At 32.3% G+C, this 22,545-nt stretch overlaps 1 protein-coding gene and 1 long non-coding RNA gene across 5 annotated transcripts; both read left to right on the top strand.

The window, feature by feature from the left end:
- Nucleotides 1-464: 464 nt before the first annotated feature.
- On the top strand, nt 465-3,936 carry LOC136999231 (uncharacterized). The gene is made up of 3 exons (XR_010889603.1): nt 465-663; nt 1,103-1,170; nt 2,044-3,936. It is a non-coding gene; the product is annotated as an uncharacterized lncRNA (long non-coding RNA).
- A 4,347-nt stretch (nt 3,937-8,283) lies between these two features.
- LOC105671196 (breast cancer type 1 susceptibility protein homolog) lies at nt 8,284-13,475 on the top strand. Of its 4 annotated transcripts, XM_012365147.2 has the most exons (7): nt 8,284-8,988; nt 9,254-9,290; nt 10,294-10,477; nt 11,152-11,210; nt 11,720-12,518; nt 12,797-12,911; nt 12,987-13,474. In XM_012365147.2, the coding sequence occupies exons 3-7, from the start codon at nt 10,394-10,396 to the stop codon at nt 13,169-13,171; spliced, it is 1,242 nt and encodes a 413-aa protein (XP_012220570.1). In that variant the 5' UTR covers nt 8,284-8,988; nt 9,254-9,290; nt 10,294-10,393; the 3' UTR covers nt 13,172-13,474. The 4 variants fall into 4 exon arrangements, with proteins under 4 accessions (XP_012220570.1, XP_012220579.1, XP_012220588.1 ...); XM_012365156.2 differs by lacking the exons at nt 8,284-8,988; nt 9,254-9,290 and adding an exon at nt 9,624-9,654; XM_012365165.2 differs by lacking the exons at nt 8,284-8,988; nt 9,254-9,290 and adding an exon at nt 9,796-10,071 and having other exon boundaries at nt 12,987-13,475.
- The last annotated feature ends 9,070 nt before the right edge of the window (nt 13,476-22,545 follow it).

Genomic DNA, 22,545 nt, shown 5'->3' on the forward strand with positions numbered 1-22,545 from the left:
GTTTCTGTCATCTAAACTGATTAAGTAATTACATATGCAATATCCCAACAGTTGCTAATCATTTATCTGTTTTAGTTAATTTTTTACACCTAGAAAATTTTAGCTATTATTGCGAGATCATTTTTTTGAGTGGAGAATATTGCCGATTTAAATAATTAGAAATAATCAAGAATCGTGGCATACATTTATTCATTGGAATGTTTTATAAGTATAATGCAATAACTGCTATTATTGCAAAAAATATCAAGAGACTTATAGTTCTTTCTACATATGTATGATCTCTATAATTCATATGATGTCACAGCGTCTTATAATTTGTTAAATTTGGTACCCTTGTTATAACGCCACAGCATCTTATAATTCGTAAAGTTTGGTACCCTTGCTCTAACGACGCAGTGTTTTATAATTTATTAAATTTGCACCTTTGCTCTGACGTCACAGTGTGTTACAACTTGCAGATTTTCGAACGCTTGGTCGCGTATCAATAGAATCTCAGTACATACGAAACGTGAGGTGCAACGAGCGGGATAAATACCCTGAACATCCTCTGTAACTTCTGCGAGTTTCGTCCATTGGAGATATTGTCGCGAGCAATGAGAAATATGCGTATCAAAGAACCTGCAATGAGTATTTACATACTGTGGGCGTACACCGTTCAGTATCGTGAGTATAATACAACACTTTAATGTTTTTTGTGCCGCAAGGGAGGTCAGTCTTATATATTTGAAGATTCTCGCGAATTTCTGATCATCGAAAATGCATCACGAGCCTAAAGTCTCAGAAATACTGAAATATAAGTGATCATTATTGCAAAAATATCAAGTCTTAGATTTCTTGTTTTACTTGTGTAATCCCCGTAGCGCTTGTTCATGTGACGTCACAGCGTCTTATAATTTATTAAGTTTGGTACCCTTGCTCTAACGTCGCAGTGTTTTATAATTTATTAAATTTGGCACCCTTGTTCTGACGTCACAACGTTTTATAACTTGTAAGTTTTCGAGCGGTGGATTGCATCATGCAATTTGCATGACGTTGCAGAATTTCAATTTTTCATGCGAAATTCGATCGAGATAAATTGTCTTCTCTCTGTTATTCCTGCCAGTTTTATCCATTGAAGATATCGTCGCGGGCGAAAGAATGTATCCAGGGTGCATCAAGTGCCTAAATACCGTGAGTATACATATTTATTCGTACTATGCGTCTACTATGGCTGAGTTCCACTTGGTGATCGCAACGCTCGTGAACATTATCTATCTTTCTTTAACTTTCGATGAAAAACAAAGATAAAATGATTCCACAAGCGTTGCGATCGCCAAGTCGAACGTACCTTATGTGTGTCATACACATTGAAAGCATTGTGCAATTATGTTAAAATATTGCAGTCGGTAGTTCGTGTTCATTATTGTTTTCGAACGCTTGCTTGTATGACTGCTGTATTGCGTGCCGCGATTAGGAATGTTTTGTAATTCTCAAGAATTTTTAATATGAATTATATTACGTGCATAAATGAGTATATGTAGTATTAAAATAAGTATTGAACAATCATCGTCATCCAAACTAATTCTGTGGATAATATAATGAGCGGGAATATACAAAATGAATATCGGACTTTGAATCGCTTTATAAAACGATTATCAAAGTATGTCAGCAGATTGTTGTCATTAGATTTGCAATTCTGTACAAGTGTGCCCACATTATCATTATGCGTATTTATTTGAATTACATCAGAAGAATAAAATATCCGAAATTGTTTTATGACTGTTGATTGTCGTCGAAGTTAGAATCTTAAATCGCGTACATTAATATCCTTTGTGATTTATTTATTCTTCTAGATTTGTGATCTGTCAATTATCTAATAGCAATAGATTATAATTCTTTGTTTAAAATATATCACAAGCGTATAAAAATGCTTGCGATGTTTTTATTTAGAATTTAATTATACAACTTTAAATTTTTAGGTTATATTTGCTATAATTAATAACACCGCTAATTTTTTTCACGATTCAAGTAAAATTATAACATATATTTTAATATTTTTATTAGAAGAATTAAGTTGTCACGTAAATATTGCATCGGAGCTGCTGAATCATTATTGTACTGAATTTATTAGCATAGTTATGGGAACAAGTGTGCCAAGGAATAGAGAAGATTCATTGTCAGTCGAGGCTTTACCGTGGACAGCAACTGGTAAGTCAATCAAGAGACACGGCAGTGTCTCGCGCCAAGTTCACGCGCAGCGCAAGACCGACCGTGTATCTTTACGCGAGACCGAAAGTTGAGACGAGCCGAGATTATTGGATCTCAGTAATGCCTGAGCCGATCGATTTAAAAATAGGCTCAATCGATAGCGCTTACCCAAAATATATAATAAAAGTATGCTTGTTTTTGCTCTATATGCTGTATAAATAAAGATATTAAAGTCTAAAGTCGAAATGTCATGAAAACTATGAAAATTATTTCAGTCGTCTGGGATGTACTTTATAAATTCTTGCCGATAGATGGCTAGTATCTCAGATGTACACATATCGGCATGTATCGCCGGCAACGCATGCACAAGCCATGTACATGCGAAGCGCGGAGCTCACATGTACAATGTGACTTGCGCATATATGCGGTAATCCTTTTATTCCTGCTGCTGCTGCTGCTGTTTGTGTCTCAAATCTGGCCACATAGCGGTATACGTGTGTGAAATAAAATATGTGTAATACTCCTACATTGCTGATTGTGCTTGAGAGTTTCGAAAAATATTACGGTGCGGATGATATTTGTTTCTCACTTTAGAGCAGACTCTGTGCGTTGTGCGCAAGCGTTGTACCTATACATATATCCCGTACGCAGGCTACAGACGTCGCGCACGTGCAGAACGGCCAAATCGTGGTAATATAATGTAATATCTGCTAGTTTCTATTTTTTATTGTCAGTATAAATTGTGAACATGTTAAAAATAATTATATGTAGTATATTGTTTTTAAATAACTAATCAAATGAATAATACGTACTAACATATTTAATTAATTATCTAACTCATGTACTCAATGTATTTGAATATCGTTTTTGAATGCCACTTATAAATTGCAAATTTAATTTAACTATGTAATACGAGTTTGTAATTCTATTTATAACAACTATAATTAAATTATTTATTAAACTGAAAGAGATGATAATAGGTCAGGGCCTAATAGAGACTAAATAAAATAGATAATTATAAACGTTGTAATATATACAGGGTGTCCCATTTAACTTGAGACAACTAAATATTTCGAAAAATAAGCATTGTACGAAAAAATGTCCCAAATAAACTTTTAATATTATCAAGGGGGACGTCTGCCTGTGTAAAAATTAACCTGCCGCCACCGCTCCTTGGGGGTGGGGCGGGTGGCAACTTTGAAATTTTAAATGGGAACCCCTATTTTTTATTGCAGATTCGAATTCCTTGGAAAAAAATACATAAGTTTTGTCCGAGACATTTTTTCAAATCGTGATAGATGGCGCTGTAATCAGTGAAAATTAGTTTTTGCCATTTTCTCTCACCATCGGGGTGCTTTATTTCGGTGAGTCCCCTCGCCTCTCACTATTCAATTACAATAAATGCTCGAAATGATGACTTTCCATTTCGATGCATTTATTAACTCGAGCTTGGAATGCTTGTACACATGTAGAAAGTGTATCTGGCGTTATTTGTGCGCAAGCATATCTAATACGTTCCACCATGTTTTCTCGAGTATTTGGTACTTTTGTATACACTTTTTCTTTAAGGTAACATAAAATTATTTCAACTTTCAAAATTATTTCAAAATTATATCAACTTTCTTCTCTAAAGATAAATAATCCATTATTTATTTGCTGACATAAAGAACGCGTCCGTAAAAAAACAAGTAGCTAGCGTACGTATTACTGAAATTTACTTGACTTGAAATTTAAAAAATCCAGTTATTGAAGAATTGTTCTGACTTAATTTCTTTCATTTATTTTGTTTCTCCTTTTCAGTATTTTCAGTATTTCAGAAATTTACTACATATGTAGATGCCTCATAGTTTTGGTACGCTAGCTACTTGTTTTTTTACGGACGCGTTCTTTATTTCAGCAAATAAATAATGGATTATTTATCTTTAAAGAAGAAAGTTGAAATAATTTTGAAATAATTTTGAAAGTTGAAATAATTTTATGTTACCTTAAAGAAAAAGTGTATACAAAAGTACCAAATACTCGAGAAAACATGGTGGAACGTATTAGATATGCTTGCGCACAAATAACGCCAGATACACTTTCTACATGTGTACAAGTATTCCAAGCTCGAGTTAATAAATGCATCGAAATGGAAAGTCATCATTTCGAGCATTTATTGTAATTGAATAGTGAGAGGCAAGGGGACTCACTGAAATAAAGCACTTCGATGGTGAGAGAAAATGGCAAAAACTAATTTTCACTGATTACAGCGCCATCTATCACGATTCGAAAAAATGTCTCAGACAAAACTTACGTATTTTTTTCCAAGGAATCCGAATCTGTAATAAAAAATGGAGGTTCCTATTTGAAATTTCAAAGTTGCCACCCGCCCCACCCCCAAGGAGCGGTGGGGGCGGGTTAATTTTTATACAGGCAGACGTCCCCCTGATAATATTAAAAGTTTATTTGGGACATTTTTTCGTACAATGCTTATTTTTCGAAATATTTAGTTGTCTCAAGTTAAATGGGACACCCTGTATAGAGAAAAAAATGATTGGATTAAAGCTGATGATGCTTCAATTAGAAAAACACAATGGCCTAGAAACAATATGATATTTATAGAATTTTGTATTTTTGTAACTTAATTAATTAAAGAGGACCGTCGTATGCTGTATACTGAAAGTACAACTGGGGTGATGATGGGCCGTCTTTAGCAAAATCTAACTAATATTTCATTATTTTAGCTTTAAAAAACACTGTCGTATATATATCATTAGAAAAAAAAATTCTATCAATTACCTTTTTTAAAAAAAAGGTAAAATAAAGGTGCCAAGTACACGCTCTTGTCACAATCAAAACTAATTACTAAAAAAAAGAAATAATATCTCAAAAAATAACCTTTTCAAAAAAAAAGGTAAAGAAAAAGACGCCAAGTACACGCTCTTGTCACAACCAAAACAAAACAGTATTGTTTTACATTTAAAAAAAATTGCCGTATATATTAAACCTATCAAAAAACCTGTCGTATATATTACCCTTTCAAAAAAAGCTGTCGTACATATTAAAACCTTTCAACAAGTAATGCTGTTGTGTATATTAAAACTATAAAAAAATATGATATCAGGAAATGACGCCAAGTGGGATTAAAGAACTATGAAAAAAGTTGTACACTATTTCTATAAAACTCTTCTATAAAACTTTTGTACATAAAGCTGTCGTATATATTAAAAAAAAAATCTAAAAAAATGCTGTCGTACATATATTATTATATTGCATACTATATTTCACCATATTTTACATATACTATACTATATATATTATATATATTATAACATATACTATACGATATATATTATTTATAATATTACATATACTATATATATTATAACAAATTAAACTCATAAATAAAAAAAATAAAAAAAATATTAAAAAAATAAAAATATTTTAGCAAAAAAAATTTTTAAATATTAAAAAAATTTAATTAAAATAAAAAAATATTTATTAAAAAACGCAAAAAAACTTGGCGTTGCTACACCTCAAAATATTATAAAGCAAAAAAATTAGTAATAATATAACAATTGACGATAAATTGACATAATGTAATAAGTTGACATCATGTAAGTTAACATGTAGTTTACTGTAGCAACGCCAAGTTTTTTTGCGTTTTTTAATAAATATTTTTTTATTTTAATTAAATTTTTTTAATATTTAAAAATTTTTTTTGCTAAAATATTTTTATTTTTTAAATATTTTTTTTATTTTTTTTATTTATGAGTTTAATTTGTTATAATATATATAGTATATGTAATATTATAAATAATATATATCGTATAGTATATGTTATAATATATATAATATATATAGTATAGTATATGTAAAATATGGTGAAATATAGTATGCAATATAATAATATATGTACGACAGCATTTTTTTAGATTTTTTTTTTAATATATACGACAGCTTTATGTACAAAAGTTTTATAGAAGAGTTTTATAGAAATAGTGTACAACTTTTTTCATAGTTCTTTAATCCCACTTGGCGTCATTTCCTGATATCATATTTTTTTATAGTTTTAATATACACAACAGCATTACTTGTTGAAAGGTTTTAATATGTACGACAGCTTTTTTTGAAAGGGTAATATATACGACAGGTTTTTTGATAGGTTTAATATATACGGCAATTTTTTTTAAATGTAAAACAATACTGTTTTGTTTTGGTTGTGACAAGAGCGTGTACTTGGCGTCTTTTTCTTTTATATTTATACATTAACGCATACGTATTTTATTTACGCGTAATTTACTTTTTTTATAATTAATTATAATTATTATCTTTCGTGTTATCATTAGTAAACAAAATTTATTTCTGTAATTTGATTTTATTTATATTTTCTCTTTATATTTCTTGTAAATGCTTTTAAAGTTATTATTATGAGTAATTTTATTTTCATATATAAAATATATTTTAATATTTTCATCACATTTATAATATCTTGACTTTATTTGTCTTTTTTGATATTGCTTATTATTTGTTTTATTTGAAACAATCAGCTATATGTGCCGGTTATTATGAAAGTGCCCTAAGTCATATACATATTTCTCGTTTCGAGATATTCAAACTTTTGCGTTTGACCATATTAAAAATATTTTTCCATCATGGTGCAAAATTTATCAAAAATTATAATATTCTCCTGATGTTAAATTTATGTAAGATCATTAAATTTTACGAATGACTTGCACGAAACTGTGTGTTTTTAACCGTTAAATGACTTATGCCACTTTCAAAATAAGCATGCAATTACATCTGATAATAATGAAAATGACAACTTCATTTTATTGCTTATTTCATGGTAACTTTGCAAAAATTCTTCCATAATAATGAAATATAGTTGATATAATATTACACTAAATAAAAATCTCATTTTTTTTTTGGTTTTGTGACTTAGGCCACTTTCATAATAATCGGCACATATGATATATTATTATTATTGCTATTATGGTATATGGTATATTATGGTATATATTATATTACAAATGATTATGCTATAACAAGTGGCACATATTTCTTTATAATAAATAATAATTTGAATTCTATATTGTTAAAAGCAAATAGAAATTAATATTCGTATTTATACTGTTTCGGGTGGGATTAAATTCGGAGTTTGTTGAAAATAAATAATATTGATTGATAAATAGCGATTAATGATATTAAAATAAAACAAATTAGACTTACCGGCACGATACGCAGCAGTGGAGTTGTTCACTAATTGATCTGTAACATACAAAGTACGTTCAAATTATAGCAGCGTTTAAAATAATCATTTGAGAAATAATTATCACGCACATTAAACTTTTACTTATTTCTTTTTATGCAAATATTTAATAAAAGAATCATATATTTATATGTGATAACCAAAAATATTAAAAATTACAAATCTTTTACTAAATATTTCAAATTTTTTATGTGCGTTACATAGATAATATTTTACGTACAATATTTTGCAAATAACAAACAGATAAGGAATGAATGATTACTACCCTAAAGTTACTCTCCACCGGCGCACGATGCCCTTTCTGAGCCTTCTCCTGCTCTCAGTACTCTTTACAGTTTTTTAAGGCACTCACACGCATTTATGACGCAAATACAAAAATTTCACAATATTTGAAACGGCTTGACGCGTGTTTTGTCATATTAGGACAAAAGTAAAGTTTGCACGGATTACACATTCGACACACTGTCGCATCCGTAACAACGGAAAGAGTGAGATCGAAAACTGCGGGAAATAATAATGCTATTGCAGAGAATCATGCGATACGGAACGATCTGTTTTATACGAGATGCCACCGTGCGAATGATAAAAAGGCAATGAACATATAAAAGACAAAGTCGTGCCGATTTCGATTTTGGAGAATGCGGAGAGTGTACACGGAGAAAATTTTATATAAAAAATTACTACGTACGGTAGTAGCCGTGGACCATGAAGGAATTATAAAAATTTTTACTATGTTTTTACATGTGAAACATAGTAAAAAATTTCAGTCTGCGGCTTCATGGTCCACGGTTAATGCCGTATATAGTAATTTTTTATATAAAATTTTCTCCATGTAGTTCAATAATGTACATGTGGATACATAGGACGTAAGAAAGAGCGATATAGAGCTCAGGCTGGGCGCGATGACAAAAAACAACCTCACCAGTCGCCGCAAGTCGGTCTCAAAACATTATAGCATTTATTGAATATTTATTGAAATCGAATTTAAAGTCGATTTCGATAAATATTTGATAAATGCTCTAATAATTTTGAGACCGACTCACGGCGTGTGTGGTGGGGTTGTTTGTTGTGCTTAGTCGCGCGCTCCATATCCTCTCCCTTCTCGCACGCTATGTATCGGCATGAGTGTTGTTGTTCTCTACTTCCCACATTCTCCAAATTCTTCATCGGCGCGATCTTGTGCTTGTTCTATTTATTGTTACCCTATTATTGTCCTATCATCATTCGCACGGCGACACTTGTACGAGGTACACTATTCCGTATCGGCGTGTTATCCTCTCCAATAATACTCTTGCCACTTCCCACAGTTTTTCATCTTATTTTTTTCCGTCGTTACATATTGTGGAAAGTGTCGAACGTGTAATCCGTGCGATAATATAATCGAGTTTTACTTTGTCCGAATGACAAAGTACGCGGGAGTATCGTTTAAAACGTCGTGCGATTTTTGTATTCGCGAACGCATGTGAGTGCTTTAAAAAACTGGAAGAAAGTCCGAGAGGAGGAGGAAAAGGCTCAGAAAAGGCATCGGGCGCCGGCGGAGCAACTTTAGGGTAAGTAATCATTTATTTGTTATGTTATTTGCAAACTATTGCATGTAAAATATTAATCATACAATGTAACACGCATAAAAACTTTGAAATTAATTCTTTCAGTAAAAAACTGTAATTCTTAATATTTATGGTTATCTATTAAATATAAACATATAATTCTTTTTTAATAGATATTTGCATGATAAATGAATAAAAGTTTAATGTGCATAATAATTGTTTTTTAATAATTTGCTGTATATAATTTGAATGTATTTTGTATGTACAGATTAACTTGTGAACAACTCCTGCTGCGCATCCTGTCGGTAAGTCAATTTAATTTGTTTTATTTTAATATTATTAAAAAAATTAATTAATGATGTAGGATATTTTGTATATTACTATTTTTATTACAAGGTAAAAATAATGTCAGCAATTAAATAATATTAATGATAAGAATAGGACAAAAAAATTGATATATTTGTAAAAATTATTTAAATTAAGTTTAAAAGAACTCTTGAATTTACCGGAATTTATAAATATATAAATATATTATATATTTAATAAATAAATTATTTATTGAATCTGAATTGAGCGCGATCACGCGGATCACGTGATTATCGTGACGTCACGAGATCTATTCGCGTCACGAAGTAGTTCGCGAGAAGACGGCGGTGGTGTTGGATGTGAGTAAGTATCGTCCTGTATTTTACGCGCGTTTATGTTTATTGAAATAAATATTATTCGCAACAAATGTCGGGAGAGTCGAATCAAAGGACGAGCTATTGTTGCGGAATGTTATTTACTGTGCGCAATCGCGATTATCAGTCTTTCGGCACTTGGAAAGTCAGTCGCGTCGCGTCGGCCATTATTTTCCAAATCACCGAGCGTCGGTCCGAAGTTGCCTCCGTTATTCAATGCGTGCAGTCGCGTTTACCAGTCTCTCGATGTTCGTAAAGACAATTGCGCTCGTATCATGTCGAATATTGCCGAATCGTCAAGTCGCGTTCGTCGTGTTATGTCGGACATTGCTCGCCGAATCATCAAATCGCATTCGTCGCGTCATGTCGAACATTGCTTGTCGAAACGCCAAGCGTCAGTCCGAAGGTGTCTCTATATATATTCTTGAATTTTTTCATCGTGTCATGGTTATGTCGGTAGTCTGGAATCGAGTGACGATTGTCGTAGAGTATTATTTTGTGCGTTCGATCACCAGTTTCTCGACATTCGTAATACTAATTCGTGTCGAACATTGCTCGCCAAAGCATCGATCCGAAATTTTTCCGTCTTTCGAGTATTAAACCATAAAATAACGAATATGTTTTTCAGTAATAGCGGGAATATTGGGTAAAAATCAGATCAGGCTCACCTGCAAATCTTTGAGCAGGATCTATTCAGCAGCTCGTCTACACGAAAAACGACACCGAAGATGGCTTCCCAGAACGATCGAGAGGAGCAGCGCACTCCGAAAAGAAGAAAGCTAAATGACAGAGACGAAAATGCAGCGGCAGAAGTAAGTTTATTATTTACACAATTGTTGTATGACACTCTTCATCTATTTTTAATCGGTATATTGCATGTTTTTCATCATGCTTTTTTAATGCCTTTGTTATCTCAAAATGATATTTGTCTGCCTCACATTGCAACAAATTCTTTAGAAAAAGAAAAACAGTTGCAACTAATTGAATTTACATTTGAGTACAATTTCTGCATGACTTATTTTTTATTGCGCATGCAATAATAGAGATACGTTGTACACGCATTTTCCAGAAATTGAAGGAAGTTTTATCTCACTGAAATAATTCGTGTAATTAATTTTCTCGCGTGCTCGAAAAATTTAATCTGTGGCATTAAATATACTAATACCAACATTTTAGATTCCACTAAATTTTTGCGCTATAAACGTTTTACGGCTCTTTTTATAAAGCCAGTTGCTTTACATATGTGTACGCGTCAGTCTATGCGAAATTACAGGAGGATGCATTACACGGCAGCAGAGAATTATGAAATAGCCTATTCCCCTATATATTATCTCGTCCCTCGCAAGCCTGCGCTATAACACTTGCAATCTCATTTCATTTAGTTAGCTCACTGTTATTTATAATTGTCATGCATTTCGGTTTTGCAACACGAGAGCTTGTCACATAATGTAGCGTATGAAGAATCACACGATACTTTTAAACGCAGGGACGCCATGCCGAAGAAGACGACATTGTGGAGAACACTCCTGAGAGAACGAGAAAAAGGTAAGTACTCGTTTTAAACCTTTTTCCGCCTCACAGTACACTTTGTGAGTGCGCTTAAACGCTTTTGCTACTTTGGTAATACGCTTGTACATATTGTAAATATGTAAGCACTGTGCTACATGATTTACAATAAAATGGCCAGAACTGTCCTTCTTCATTTGGCCTCGAATGTAGCGCTGCAAAATATTTAAAACGTTGCGAAAAACATAAGCGGTTGAAAAAATAATAAAATAAATGTTATTTAATATTCAGAATTATATGTACACACGCGTACAGTTTTTGTGATTTAAACGATAGCCAGTATTTGATGCATCTGTTTTGCATCGATTCGCAAATACACATTGAAGTACAGTTAATAAAATAAAATTCATATTCGCAATTGCTGAGAGAAAAGGACAATTCTGACTGTTTTTTATTTTTATTATTATTATTATTATTATTATTATTATTATTATTCTTTAATTATTGTAGTGTAGAATGATGTGTTAAATAACATTGCAATATTGCAGTAGCGAAAGCAACATAAAAACAGTTGAATCGAGGAAAAGTACATCACGTTTATCAACGATTACGATTACGAGCGGTAGCTCTATTCTTACGATGCCGCTGTATGAAAGCACGCCAAAAATAGCGCAATATTGCAGTAGCGAAAGCAACATAAAAACAGTTGAATCGAGGAAAAGTACATCACGTTTATCAGCGATTACGATTACGAGCGGTAGCTCTATTCTTACGATGCCGCTGTATGAAAGCACGCCAAAAATAGCGCGTCCCACCGTATCCGGGCAGAGCAGGAAACTATACAGCAAACAGGAAACTATAGTGATCGGTAGTAATTTGCTGCCGAAGCAGACGGATGGTAAGACGTCGGAGAACGTCCTGTCTGACAGACAACAGCTATGCTTTTTATGTACCAGCTTGTCGAAAGTTCAAGTATCGCTCGTGAAGAAACTCGCGGCGAAGCACAGCGCGAATTACGTGAACCAGTTCGATCGCAACGTAACGCACGTCATCGTGAACACGACCGGCAAGCGGAACGTAGCCAAAAGTAGCACGCTCAAGTATCTCCAAGGTATAGCTCACCGGAAGTGGATAGTCATCTATAGGTGGGTCGAGGATTGTATCATGCAAGAGAAACTGCTGAATGAAGTTCCCTACGAAGCGACTACGTCGCCGTCATCATTCAATGACGGCGTCATCGGCGTTAAGGGCCCACGGAATTCCAGACTGCGCGAAAAGGATCTGTTTGAAGGGTTCACGTTTTTGTGCATTAAACCGTATCACAACGTCTCGCTCAGCCAATATCAAGTTAGTTTTATCATAATTGTCACAAAATTAAAGATGTATCTTTACTTCCGACTTTCTTATCTAAAACTTATCTAGACGTCATTCTCTCTTCTCGCAAATTCTATTAATATGCGTCGTGAAGAACAACGGCATTTTTTCCGGCAGTGATTAAAACGAATGCTTTGTACGCGTCGCTGGACCGGAAGGATTTTTATTTACGCTTTCTTCGCGTTCAGCCGACATCATTTAAAATTGGACCCGGGCCAAACCCATCGTGTAACAATACTCTCGGTTTTTAGGACTTGTTACTCGCCACTGGAGCCACGGTGGTCGACTCTCTCGAAGATCTCGCTAAGAAAGGAGGCATGAAAGGCGTGGTAATCCAGTACAATACTCATGATACTGAAATGATCGGTAGGCTATTATCGCGATACAAGGATACTAGTTTTTCTTGAGTCCACGCCAACATATTAGGCAATTCTTTTTCAGAACGTTGGTATTACACTGCCAAAGCGGCGCCCATTTTCGTCGAATGGATAGTGGAATGTATCGGACAATACAAATTACTGAAGCTCGCATCACAATATTTGTCGGTGGAGGACTTTCAGGCCATCGGCTATCCACGAGAGCTCGTGGAAGAATACGAAGAATACAGTGACGTTGAATTAATATAAAAGAATTAATATAAAAGAGATATATTTTTTGAATAATTCTTATTGACTCGTATATACATCATTATATATTTTCGACACTCTAACGATCTTCACTATAGTAGTATTCTTATGTTTAAGTTATGTTAGCACTTACGAAACCTACATAACTGCGTGAATTAAACTTCTATCATTTGCCATATCTATCGTTATAGTATTAACTGTTACATGCTGTTAACTGTTACATGATTATATTGTTTTTTTTTTATATACAGTATATATATGTTCAGATGTTATCATCATATAATTTATAATTTATATGAGTTTGTAATAAAAGTTTGTTTCGATCAAAATCTCCTCCCTCTTTAATTTGATTTTCGTACTTTGTTCGAAATGATGTTTTTATTTTATTTGTTGTAGCAAGTTTGTTGTTGCAAAGACCTTTCCGTCTACCAGGTCCACCTCACACAGCTTTCCAATTTAGCCTCAAGTTACCCAAGACTGCGGTAAGTACCGTAAGACGCGTCTCGAGATATTTTGCGAGCGTTAATGAAAGAGAGAGAAAAAAAGAGTCTGAGACTCGTTCGGTCTTGTGACGAAGCAAAGGAAAAATATTTTTCGCCGCGCGATAGACCGTTGTCATTGTCGCTGTCGTCTCCGCCGAGATCGTAAAATCCATGGCGATGACTGTAAGGGAACGTTAAAGGGTGCTCTCTCGTATATCCACCTCAACACGCGTACACATATTGATTTGCCCGGGACCACCTGTAGCCAACTCTCATCCGCTCGCGCACCGCACAGCGGTTATGAATCCCGTCCGATTGTATGCAAGCAATGAAAAACGAACGCGATACATTCTATACATACACGTGATATCCCCGACATTATTATTGGGGACGATATGCGCGTATCGAGTAGCGGGTCAAAATTAACACGACCTCGCGAGCTCCGCCACACTTTAAATCGCATATTTTTCAAACATTTATTAATCATTGCACAAAGTATTCTACAACTTGCGCGTGTAATTTTAATGGCGCGTCTTCAATTTTCTTAGAGTAATTTAAAGTTTTTCCTCAGTGAAAGCGTCGAGGCAGATCATCATTTATCACAACTTTCCAATTTTTAACATTATATATCTCTGTAATTAAGTTTTAAATAAAAATTCTATTGTAGTCTACTCGAAATTAACTGAACAATATTATCGTGTCATCTCACAACTATTTTTTCTCCATTACTTAATTTGTAAAAGCCTTCCTTTTCAGTCACTTGTAACTAAAAAACCACAAGTGCTTCAATATTTTCGTTAAGAAAAAATCGATTTCAAATTTGTCATCAAAATTAAGATTGCGAGTATCTTGTCTATTAGTTACTTGTTTAAAATATAATTTTGCCACTGTAATTTCACAGATGAAAGCGTTGTAGATGTTTTATTCAACGTTGATGACGTTAATAATGAATTATTACAATAATAGATAACTATAAATTATGCAAGTGCAACCGCCATTAACAATGGCATTCGCGCGCCGCTTTGCGGCGAGCGGCGGTGAATTTTGATTGAAGCAAGTTACTTGGGATTTGCCTGTTTACAATATATAGAGATTTGATTATGTCTTTTCTCCGCTATACCGTACATAACTCGACACTATTGAAGTTCACCATTGTGCGCGGTCTTCTATGCCCGTGTTTGCGAATCGCTCTCAATTGTGCGGCGCACTGGAGAGCGCCATTGTGTGTTCTTGCGCGACGCTACTCACTTGCGCGCATACGCGTGTGCATCGCGTTCATTCGCGTCGTCGGCAGAAGGTAAAACGCCAGTACATTATCGCCTTTGAACGAGGCTTCCTTTATTAAATTGAAATCATGACGCGACGAGAGAAAGGCACGAGATAAGCGATTAAGAAGAAGATAAGTGATTCTATGTCGCGTCCCCATTGCATGCACGTCAACTTTCGATCGATCTTAAAGATATCGATATGAATTACTTGTCGAAAAACAGTAGTGTTTGAATATGCAATTTCAGTTGTTGCAAATACGCGGTAAACAAAAAATAAATCATATATCGTCTATACTTATACTGTAGACGAACGGTAACCTAACCTAGTAATCAAACGCGTGTGTAATTACCAGGGGTTATCAATAATTATGCTAGCCTTCGTGAGCTTTGATAACGCTCATCAGACATGCCCATTCCATCGCGCATTACTGGGTTTTTGTTATAATGTACCTCGTATAATATAGTAATGTTTGTACGCGCATTTCATGACGGTGCGCTGTGGCAAGTATAGGCAATAACCGTGCGCTTATGCATCTCCCGTTTAATCACTCCGGAACGTAACAAATTTTGGCGTCATCCCTGGGACTGCCGAAGCGTCTCACTTGCGACACGACACGTTAATTGCGTCGCAATCATCTGGTTACTTTTAATCCGATAATTTACATCTGATAAAACCAGCGCGCGCGTTCGAATATTTCACTCATCCCCTCAAATGGAATTCAAATATCATAAAGCTTCCGTTTGAAACCTTAACCGAGAAGATATTTTTGTAACGTAAAATGTTTTCGTTTTAGTTTCTAAAAATATTTATATCTTATAAATATATTGTAAAAAGAAAGACGTTAAATTCAAGGTATTCCAAAATAACGGTACATATCAAGAGACACGGCAGTGTCTCGCGCCAAGTTCACGCGCAGCGCAAGACCGACCGTGTATCTTTACGCGAGACCGAAAGTTGAGACGAGCCGAGATTATCGGATCTCAGTAATGCCTGAGTCGATCGATTTAAAAATAGGCTCAATCGATAGCGCTTACCCAAAATATATAATAAAAGTATGCTTGTTTTTGCTCTATATGCTGTATAAATAAAGATATTAAAGTTTAAAGTCGAAATGTCATGAAAACTATGAAAATTATTTCAGTCGTCTGGGATGTACTTTATAAATTCTTGCCGATAGATGGCTAGTATCTCAGATGTACACATATCGGCATGTATCGCCGGCAACGCATGCGCAAGCCATGTACATGCGAAGCGCGGAGCTCACATGTACAATGTGACTTGCGCATATATGCGGTAATCTTTTCATTCCTGCTGCTGCTGCTGCTGTTTGTGTCTCAAATCTGGCCACACAGCGGTATACGTGTGTGAAATAAAATATGTGTAATACTCCTACATTGCTGATTGTGCTTGAGAGTTTCGAAAAATATTACGGTGCGGATGATATTTGTTTCTCACTTTAGAGCAGACTCTGTGCGTTGTGCGCAAGCGTTGTACCTATACATATATCCCGTACGCAAGCTACAGACGTCGCGCACGTGCAGAACGGCCAAATCGTGGTAATATAATGTAATATCTGCTAGTTTCTATTTTTCATTGTCAGTATAAATTGTGAACATGTTAAAAATAATTATATGTAGTATATTGTTTTTAAATAACTAATCAAATGAATAATACGTACTAACATATTTAATTAATTATCTAACTCATGTACTCAATGTATTTGAATATCGTTTTTGAATGCCACTTATAAATTGCAAATTGAATTTAACTATGTAATACGAGTTTGTAATTCTATTTATACCAACTATAATTAAATTATTTATTAAACTGAAAGAGATGATAATAGGTCAAGGCCTAATAGAGGCTAAATGAAATAGATAATTATAAACGTAATATATACAGGGTGTCCCATTTAACTTGAGACAACTAAATATTTCGAAAAATAAGCATTGTACGAAAAAATGTCCCAAATAAACTTTTAATATTATCAAGGGGGACGTCTGCCTGTGTAAAAATTAACCTGCCGCCACCGCTCCTTGGGGGTGGGGCGGGTGGCAACTTTGAAATTTTAAATAGGAACCCTTATTTTTTATTGCAGATTCGAATTTCTTGGAAAAAAATACGTAAGTTTTGTCCGAGACATTTTTTCGAATCGTGATAGATGGCGCTGTAATCAGTGAAAATTAGTTTTTGCCATTTTCTCTCACCATCGGGGTGCTTTATTTCGGTGAGTCCCCTCGCCTCTCACTATTCAATTACAATAAATGCTCGAAATGATGACTTTCCATTTCGATGCATTTATTAACTCGAGCTTGGAATGCTTGTACACATGTAGAAAGTGTATCTGGCGTTATTTGTGCGCAAGCATATCTAATACGTTCCACCATGTTTTCTCGAGTATTTGGTACTTTTGTATACACTTTCTCTTTAAGGTAACATAAAATTATTTCAACTTTCTTCTCTAAAGATAAATAATCCATTATTTATTTACTGACATAAAGAACGCGTCCGTAAAAAAACAAGTAGCTAGCGTACGTATTACTGAAATTTACTTGACTTGAAATTTAAAGAATCCAGTTATTGAAGAATTGTTCTGACTTAATTTCTTTCATTTATTTTGTTTCTCCTTTTCAGTATTTTCAGTATTTCAGAAATTTACTACATTTGTAGATGCCTCATAGTTTTGGTACGCTAGCTACTTGTTTTTTTACGGACGCGTTCTTTATTTCAGCCATTATTAAATAAATAATGGATTATTTATCTTTAGAGAAGAAAGTTGAAATAATTTTGAAAGTTGAAATAATTTTACCTTAAAGAAAAAGAGTATACAAAAATACCAAATACTCGAGAAAACATGGTGGAACGTATTAGATATGCTTGCGCACAAATAACGCCAGATACACTTTCTACATGTGTACAAGCATTCCAAGCTCGAGTTAATAAATGCATCAAAATGGAAAGTCATCATTTCGAGCATTTATTGTAATTGAATAGTAAGAGGCGAGGGGACTCACCGAAATAAAGCACCCCGATGGTGAGAGAAAATGGCAAAAACTAATTTTCACTGATTACAGCGCCATCTATCACGATTCGAAGAAATGTCTCGGACAAAACTTACGTATTTGTTTCCGAGGAATCCGAATCTGTAATAAAAAAATGGAGGTTCTTATTTGAAATTTCAAAGTTGCCACCCGCCCCACCCCCAAGAGGCGGTGGGGGCGGGTTAATTTTTATACAGCCAGACGTCCCCCTTGATAATATTAAAAATTTATTTGGGACATTTTTTCGTACAATGCTTATTTTTCGAAATATTTAGTTGTCTCAAGTTAAATGGGACACCCTGCATAGAGAAGAAAATGATTGGATTGAAGCTGATGATGCTTCAATTAGAAAAACACAATGGCCTAGAAACAATATGATACTTACAGAATTTTGTATTTTTGTAACTTAATTAATTAAAGAGGACCGTCGTATGCTGTATACTGAAAGTACGACTGGGGTGATAATGGGCCGTCTTTAGCAAAATCTAACTGATATTTCATTATTTTAGCTTTAAAAAACACTGTCGTATATATATCATTAAAAAAAAAATATCTATCAATTACCTTTTTTAAAAAAAAAGGTAAAATAAAGGTGCCAAGTACACGCTCTTGTCACAATCAAAACAAATTACTAAAAAAAAAGAAATAATATCTCAAAAAATAACCTTTTCAAAAAAAAAAGGTAAAAAAAAAGGCGCCAAGTACACGCTCTTGTCACAACCAAAACAAAACAGTATTGTTTTACATTTAAAAAAAATTGCCGTATATATTAAACCTATCAAAAAACCAGTCGTATATATTACCCTTTCAAAAAAAGCTGTCGTACATATTAAAACCTTTCAACAAGTAATGCTGTTGTGTATATTAAAATATATTAAAACTATAAAAAAATAAGATATCAGGAAATGACGCCAAGTGGGATTAAAGAACTATGAAAAAAGTTGTACACTATTTCTATAAAACTCTTCTATAAAACTTTTGTACATAAAGCTGTCGTATATATTAAAAAAAAAATCTAAAAAAATGTTGTCGTACATATATTATTATATTGCATACTATATTTCACCATATTTTACATATACTATACTATATATATTATATATATTATTACATATACTATACGATATATATTATTTATAATATTACATATACTATATATATTATAAAAAATTAAACTCATAAATAAAAAAAATTAAAAAAATATTTAAAAAATAAAAATATTTTAGCAAAAAATATTTTAAAATATTAAAAAAATTTAATTAAAATAAAAAAATATTTATTAAAAAACGCAAAAAAACTTGGCGTTGCTACACCTCAAAATATTATAAAGCAAAAAAATTAGTAATAATATAACAATTGACGATTAATTGACATAATGTAATAAGTTGACATCATGTAAGTTAACATGTAGTTTACTGTAGCAACGCCAAGTTTTTTTGCGTTTTTTAATAAATATTTTTTTATTTTAATTAAATTTTTTTAATATTTTAAAATTTTTTTTGCTAAAATATTTTTATTTTTTTAATATTTTTTTTATTTTTTTTAATTATGAGTTTAATTTGGTATAATATATATAGTATATGTAATATTATAAATAATATATATCGTATAGTATATGTTATAATATATATAATATATATAGTATAGTATATGTAAAATATGGTGAAATATAGTATGCAATATAATAATATATGTACGACAACATTTTTTTAGATTTTTTTTTTAATATATACGACAGCTTTATGTACAAAAGTTTTATAGAAGAGTTTTATAGAAATAGTGTACAACTTTTTTCATAGTTCTTTAATCCCACTTGGCGTCATTTCCTGATATCTTATTTTTTTATAGTTTTAATATATTTTAATATACACAACAGCATTACTTGTTGAAAGGTTTTAATATGTACGACAGCTTTTTTTGAAAGGGTAATATATACGACTGGTTTTTTGATAGGTTTAATATATACGGCAATTTTTTTTAAATGTAAAACAATACTGTTTTGTTTTGGTTGTGACAAGAGCGTGTACTTGGCGCCTTTTTTTTTACCTTTTTTTTTTGAATATACTATACGATATATATTATTTATAATATTACATATACTATATATATTATAACAAATTAAACTCATAATTAAAAAAAATAAAAAAAATATTAAAAAAATAAAAATATTTTAGCAAAAAAAATTTTTAAATATTAAAAAAATTTAATTAAAATAAAAAAATATTTATTAAAAAACGCAAAAAAACTTGGCGTTGCTACAGTAAACTACATGTTAACTTACATGATGTCAACTTATTACATTATGTCAATTAATCGTCAATTGTTATATTATTACGAATTTTTTTGCTTTATAATATTTTGAGGTGTAGCAACGCCAAGTTTTTTTGCGTTTTTTAATAAATATTTTTTTATTTTAATTAAATTTTTTTAATATTTAAAAATTTTTTTTGCTAAAATATTTTTATTTTTTTAATATTTTTTTTATTTTTTTATTTATGAGTTTAATTTGTTATAATATATATAGTATATGTAATATTATAAATAATATATATCGTATAGTATATGTAATAATATATATAATATATATAGTATAGTATATGTAAAATATGGTGAAATATAGTATGCAATATAATAATATATGTACGACAGCATTTTTTTAGATTTTTTTTTTAATATATACGACAGCTTTATGTACAAAAGTTTTATAGAAGAGTTTTATAGAAATAGTGTACAACTTTTTTCATAGTTCTTTAATCCCACTTGCGTCATTTCCTGATATCATATTTTTTTATAGTTTTAATATACACAACAGCATTACTTGTTGAAAGGTTTTAATATGTACGACAGCTTTTTTTGAAAGGGTAATATATACGACAGGTTTTTTGATAGGTTTAATATATACGGCAATTTTTTTTAAATGTAAAACAATACTGTTTTGTTTTGGTTGTGACAAGAGCGTGTACTTGGCGCCTTTTTTTTTACCTTTTTTTTTTGAAAAGGTTATTTTTTGAGTTTTTAAATACGTCTCATTTAATTGTATAAGAGTCGTAGAAATATGGATTTACCACAAATAAAATAATTGCCATTGTTTTGGAATTAATATTACTGCAGCGTGTTTGAAATGCTTTTCATCAGCTGCAGGAATATCTAATCCAGGAATGTTTAGAGGAATTAAAAATTAAGAAGCATCACTATAAATTGTAACATAATTATTATTTTTTGTAATAGTTTTTATAATTTTTATTTTATATTATATTTCAGATGCCTAAATCAATTAAGCATCGCGGCTACATTGTGTCATTTATTTTGAAAATTGTTATTGTTATGTATTGAAACAAACTTATTAAATTGAAAAAAATGGTAATGGCGAAATTTGACATAATGATTAAAACGAGCTAATACACATCCGTATTGGCGAATAATAGGAAGCCGTCAGCGTTCCACTGACCCGTGTTTTACGCGCTTCAAGGCAATACCATTGGCTCCTTAATCGCCAAACTGTCTGAATAAATTACAATTTGTGAAAAGTATGTGGCAATAACTTGCCATTACTCCAATGAATTACCGTGCAGATTGCCGTTTTCCCGAAGCATCTCGCTTTCCAGTCAAGAGATTACAGTCGTAAAATGAATCCCTTCTCTTGTTCCGATGTTCTTCTTTTTATTGCGTAACAAGAAGCATAAAAATACTTGCAAAACAAAATATACAGAACACTCGGCAATATTTCACCAAACAATGTGTCATAGAATCGAAAAATAGAAACAGTAACGATGTTTTTATTGTCCGTTCTTTTTTTTTCGTTATTTTTCCACTTGTAAGTTCGCTATACATCCATATTTTGAATTTTGATCTCTGATTCATTCGTACACATTGTTCGCGAGTCCAGTTTTCGGTGAAATCGAGTCAGTGTTTGTAAATTTGTTGCAGCTTTGTAAACTGAAGTTAATTGAATTTGAGACACTTGTGGAATTGTATAGACTCATCGCATATTATTGGTTTTTGTCTTAATTACGCGGTTTGCAGAATACAGCGTAATTATGAAAATTCAAAGGAATCATTGCAAATATACCCCACAGTTAAATCACAGAAATTACGCTTTGACTTGTTTAAAATGTATTTTATTGTGTTTTGTCAATAACTTCTTTCGTAAAAATATGTCGTAATAAACAATTGATATAACATTAATTAAATTTGTATGCCGTCAGAATTATGTTCCGAATTAATTCTGTGGAAAGAGCACACTAGATTTATGTAAAGTATTATAATCGATGAGAGCAACCGTCCATCTGTTTTCTTTTTAATATTATCCACTATATACGTGGATCGATATGCTATAATAACGGATAATTAAGGGATCAATATCTGTGCATTAGAAAATATCCAATAAAGTGGCACGATAAGTAACTTAATGAGGCCAAAACAAACTGATGGCTGTTCGCGTCATGCAAACAATCGATACATTGAAACAGTATAAGTTGCATCAACATCAAGCTAATGAACTTTCTGCTTGACCTGGCGAACCAGGCCTATCATCGTTCAATCGTTGGCGGTTTTTTAAAGCAAATATCGACAGCTGCTTTAT

This window comes from Linepithema humile, chromosome 4 (assembly GCF_040581485.1).
Source record: "Linepithema humile isolate Giens D197 chromosome 4, Lhum_UNIL_v1.0, whole genome shotgun sequence".
In the NCBI taxonomy this organism is placed as follows: Eukaryota; Metazoa; Arthropoda; class Insecta; order Hymenoptera; family Formicidae; genus Linepithema; species Linepithema humile.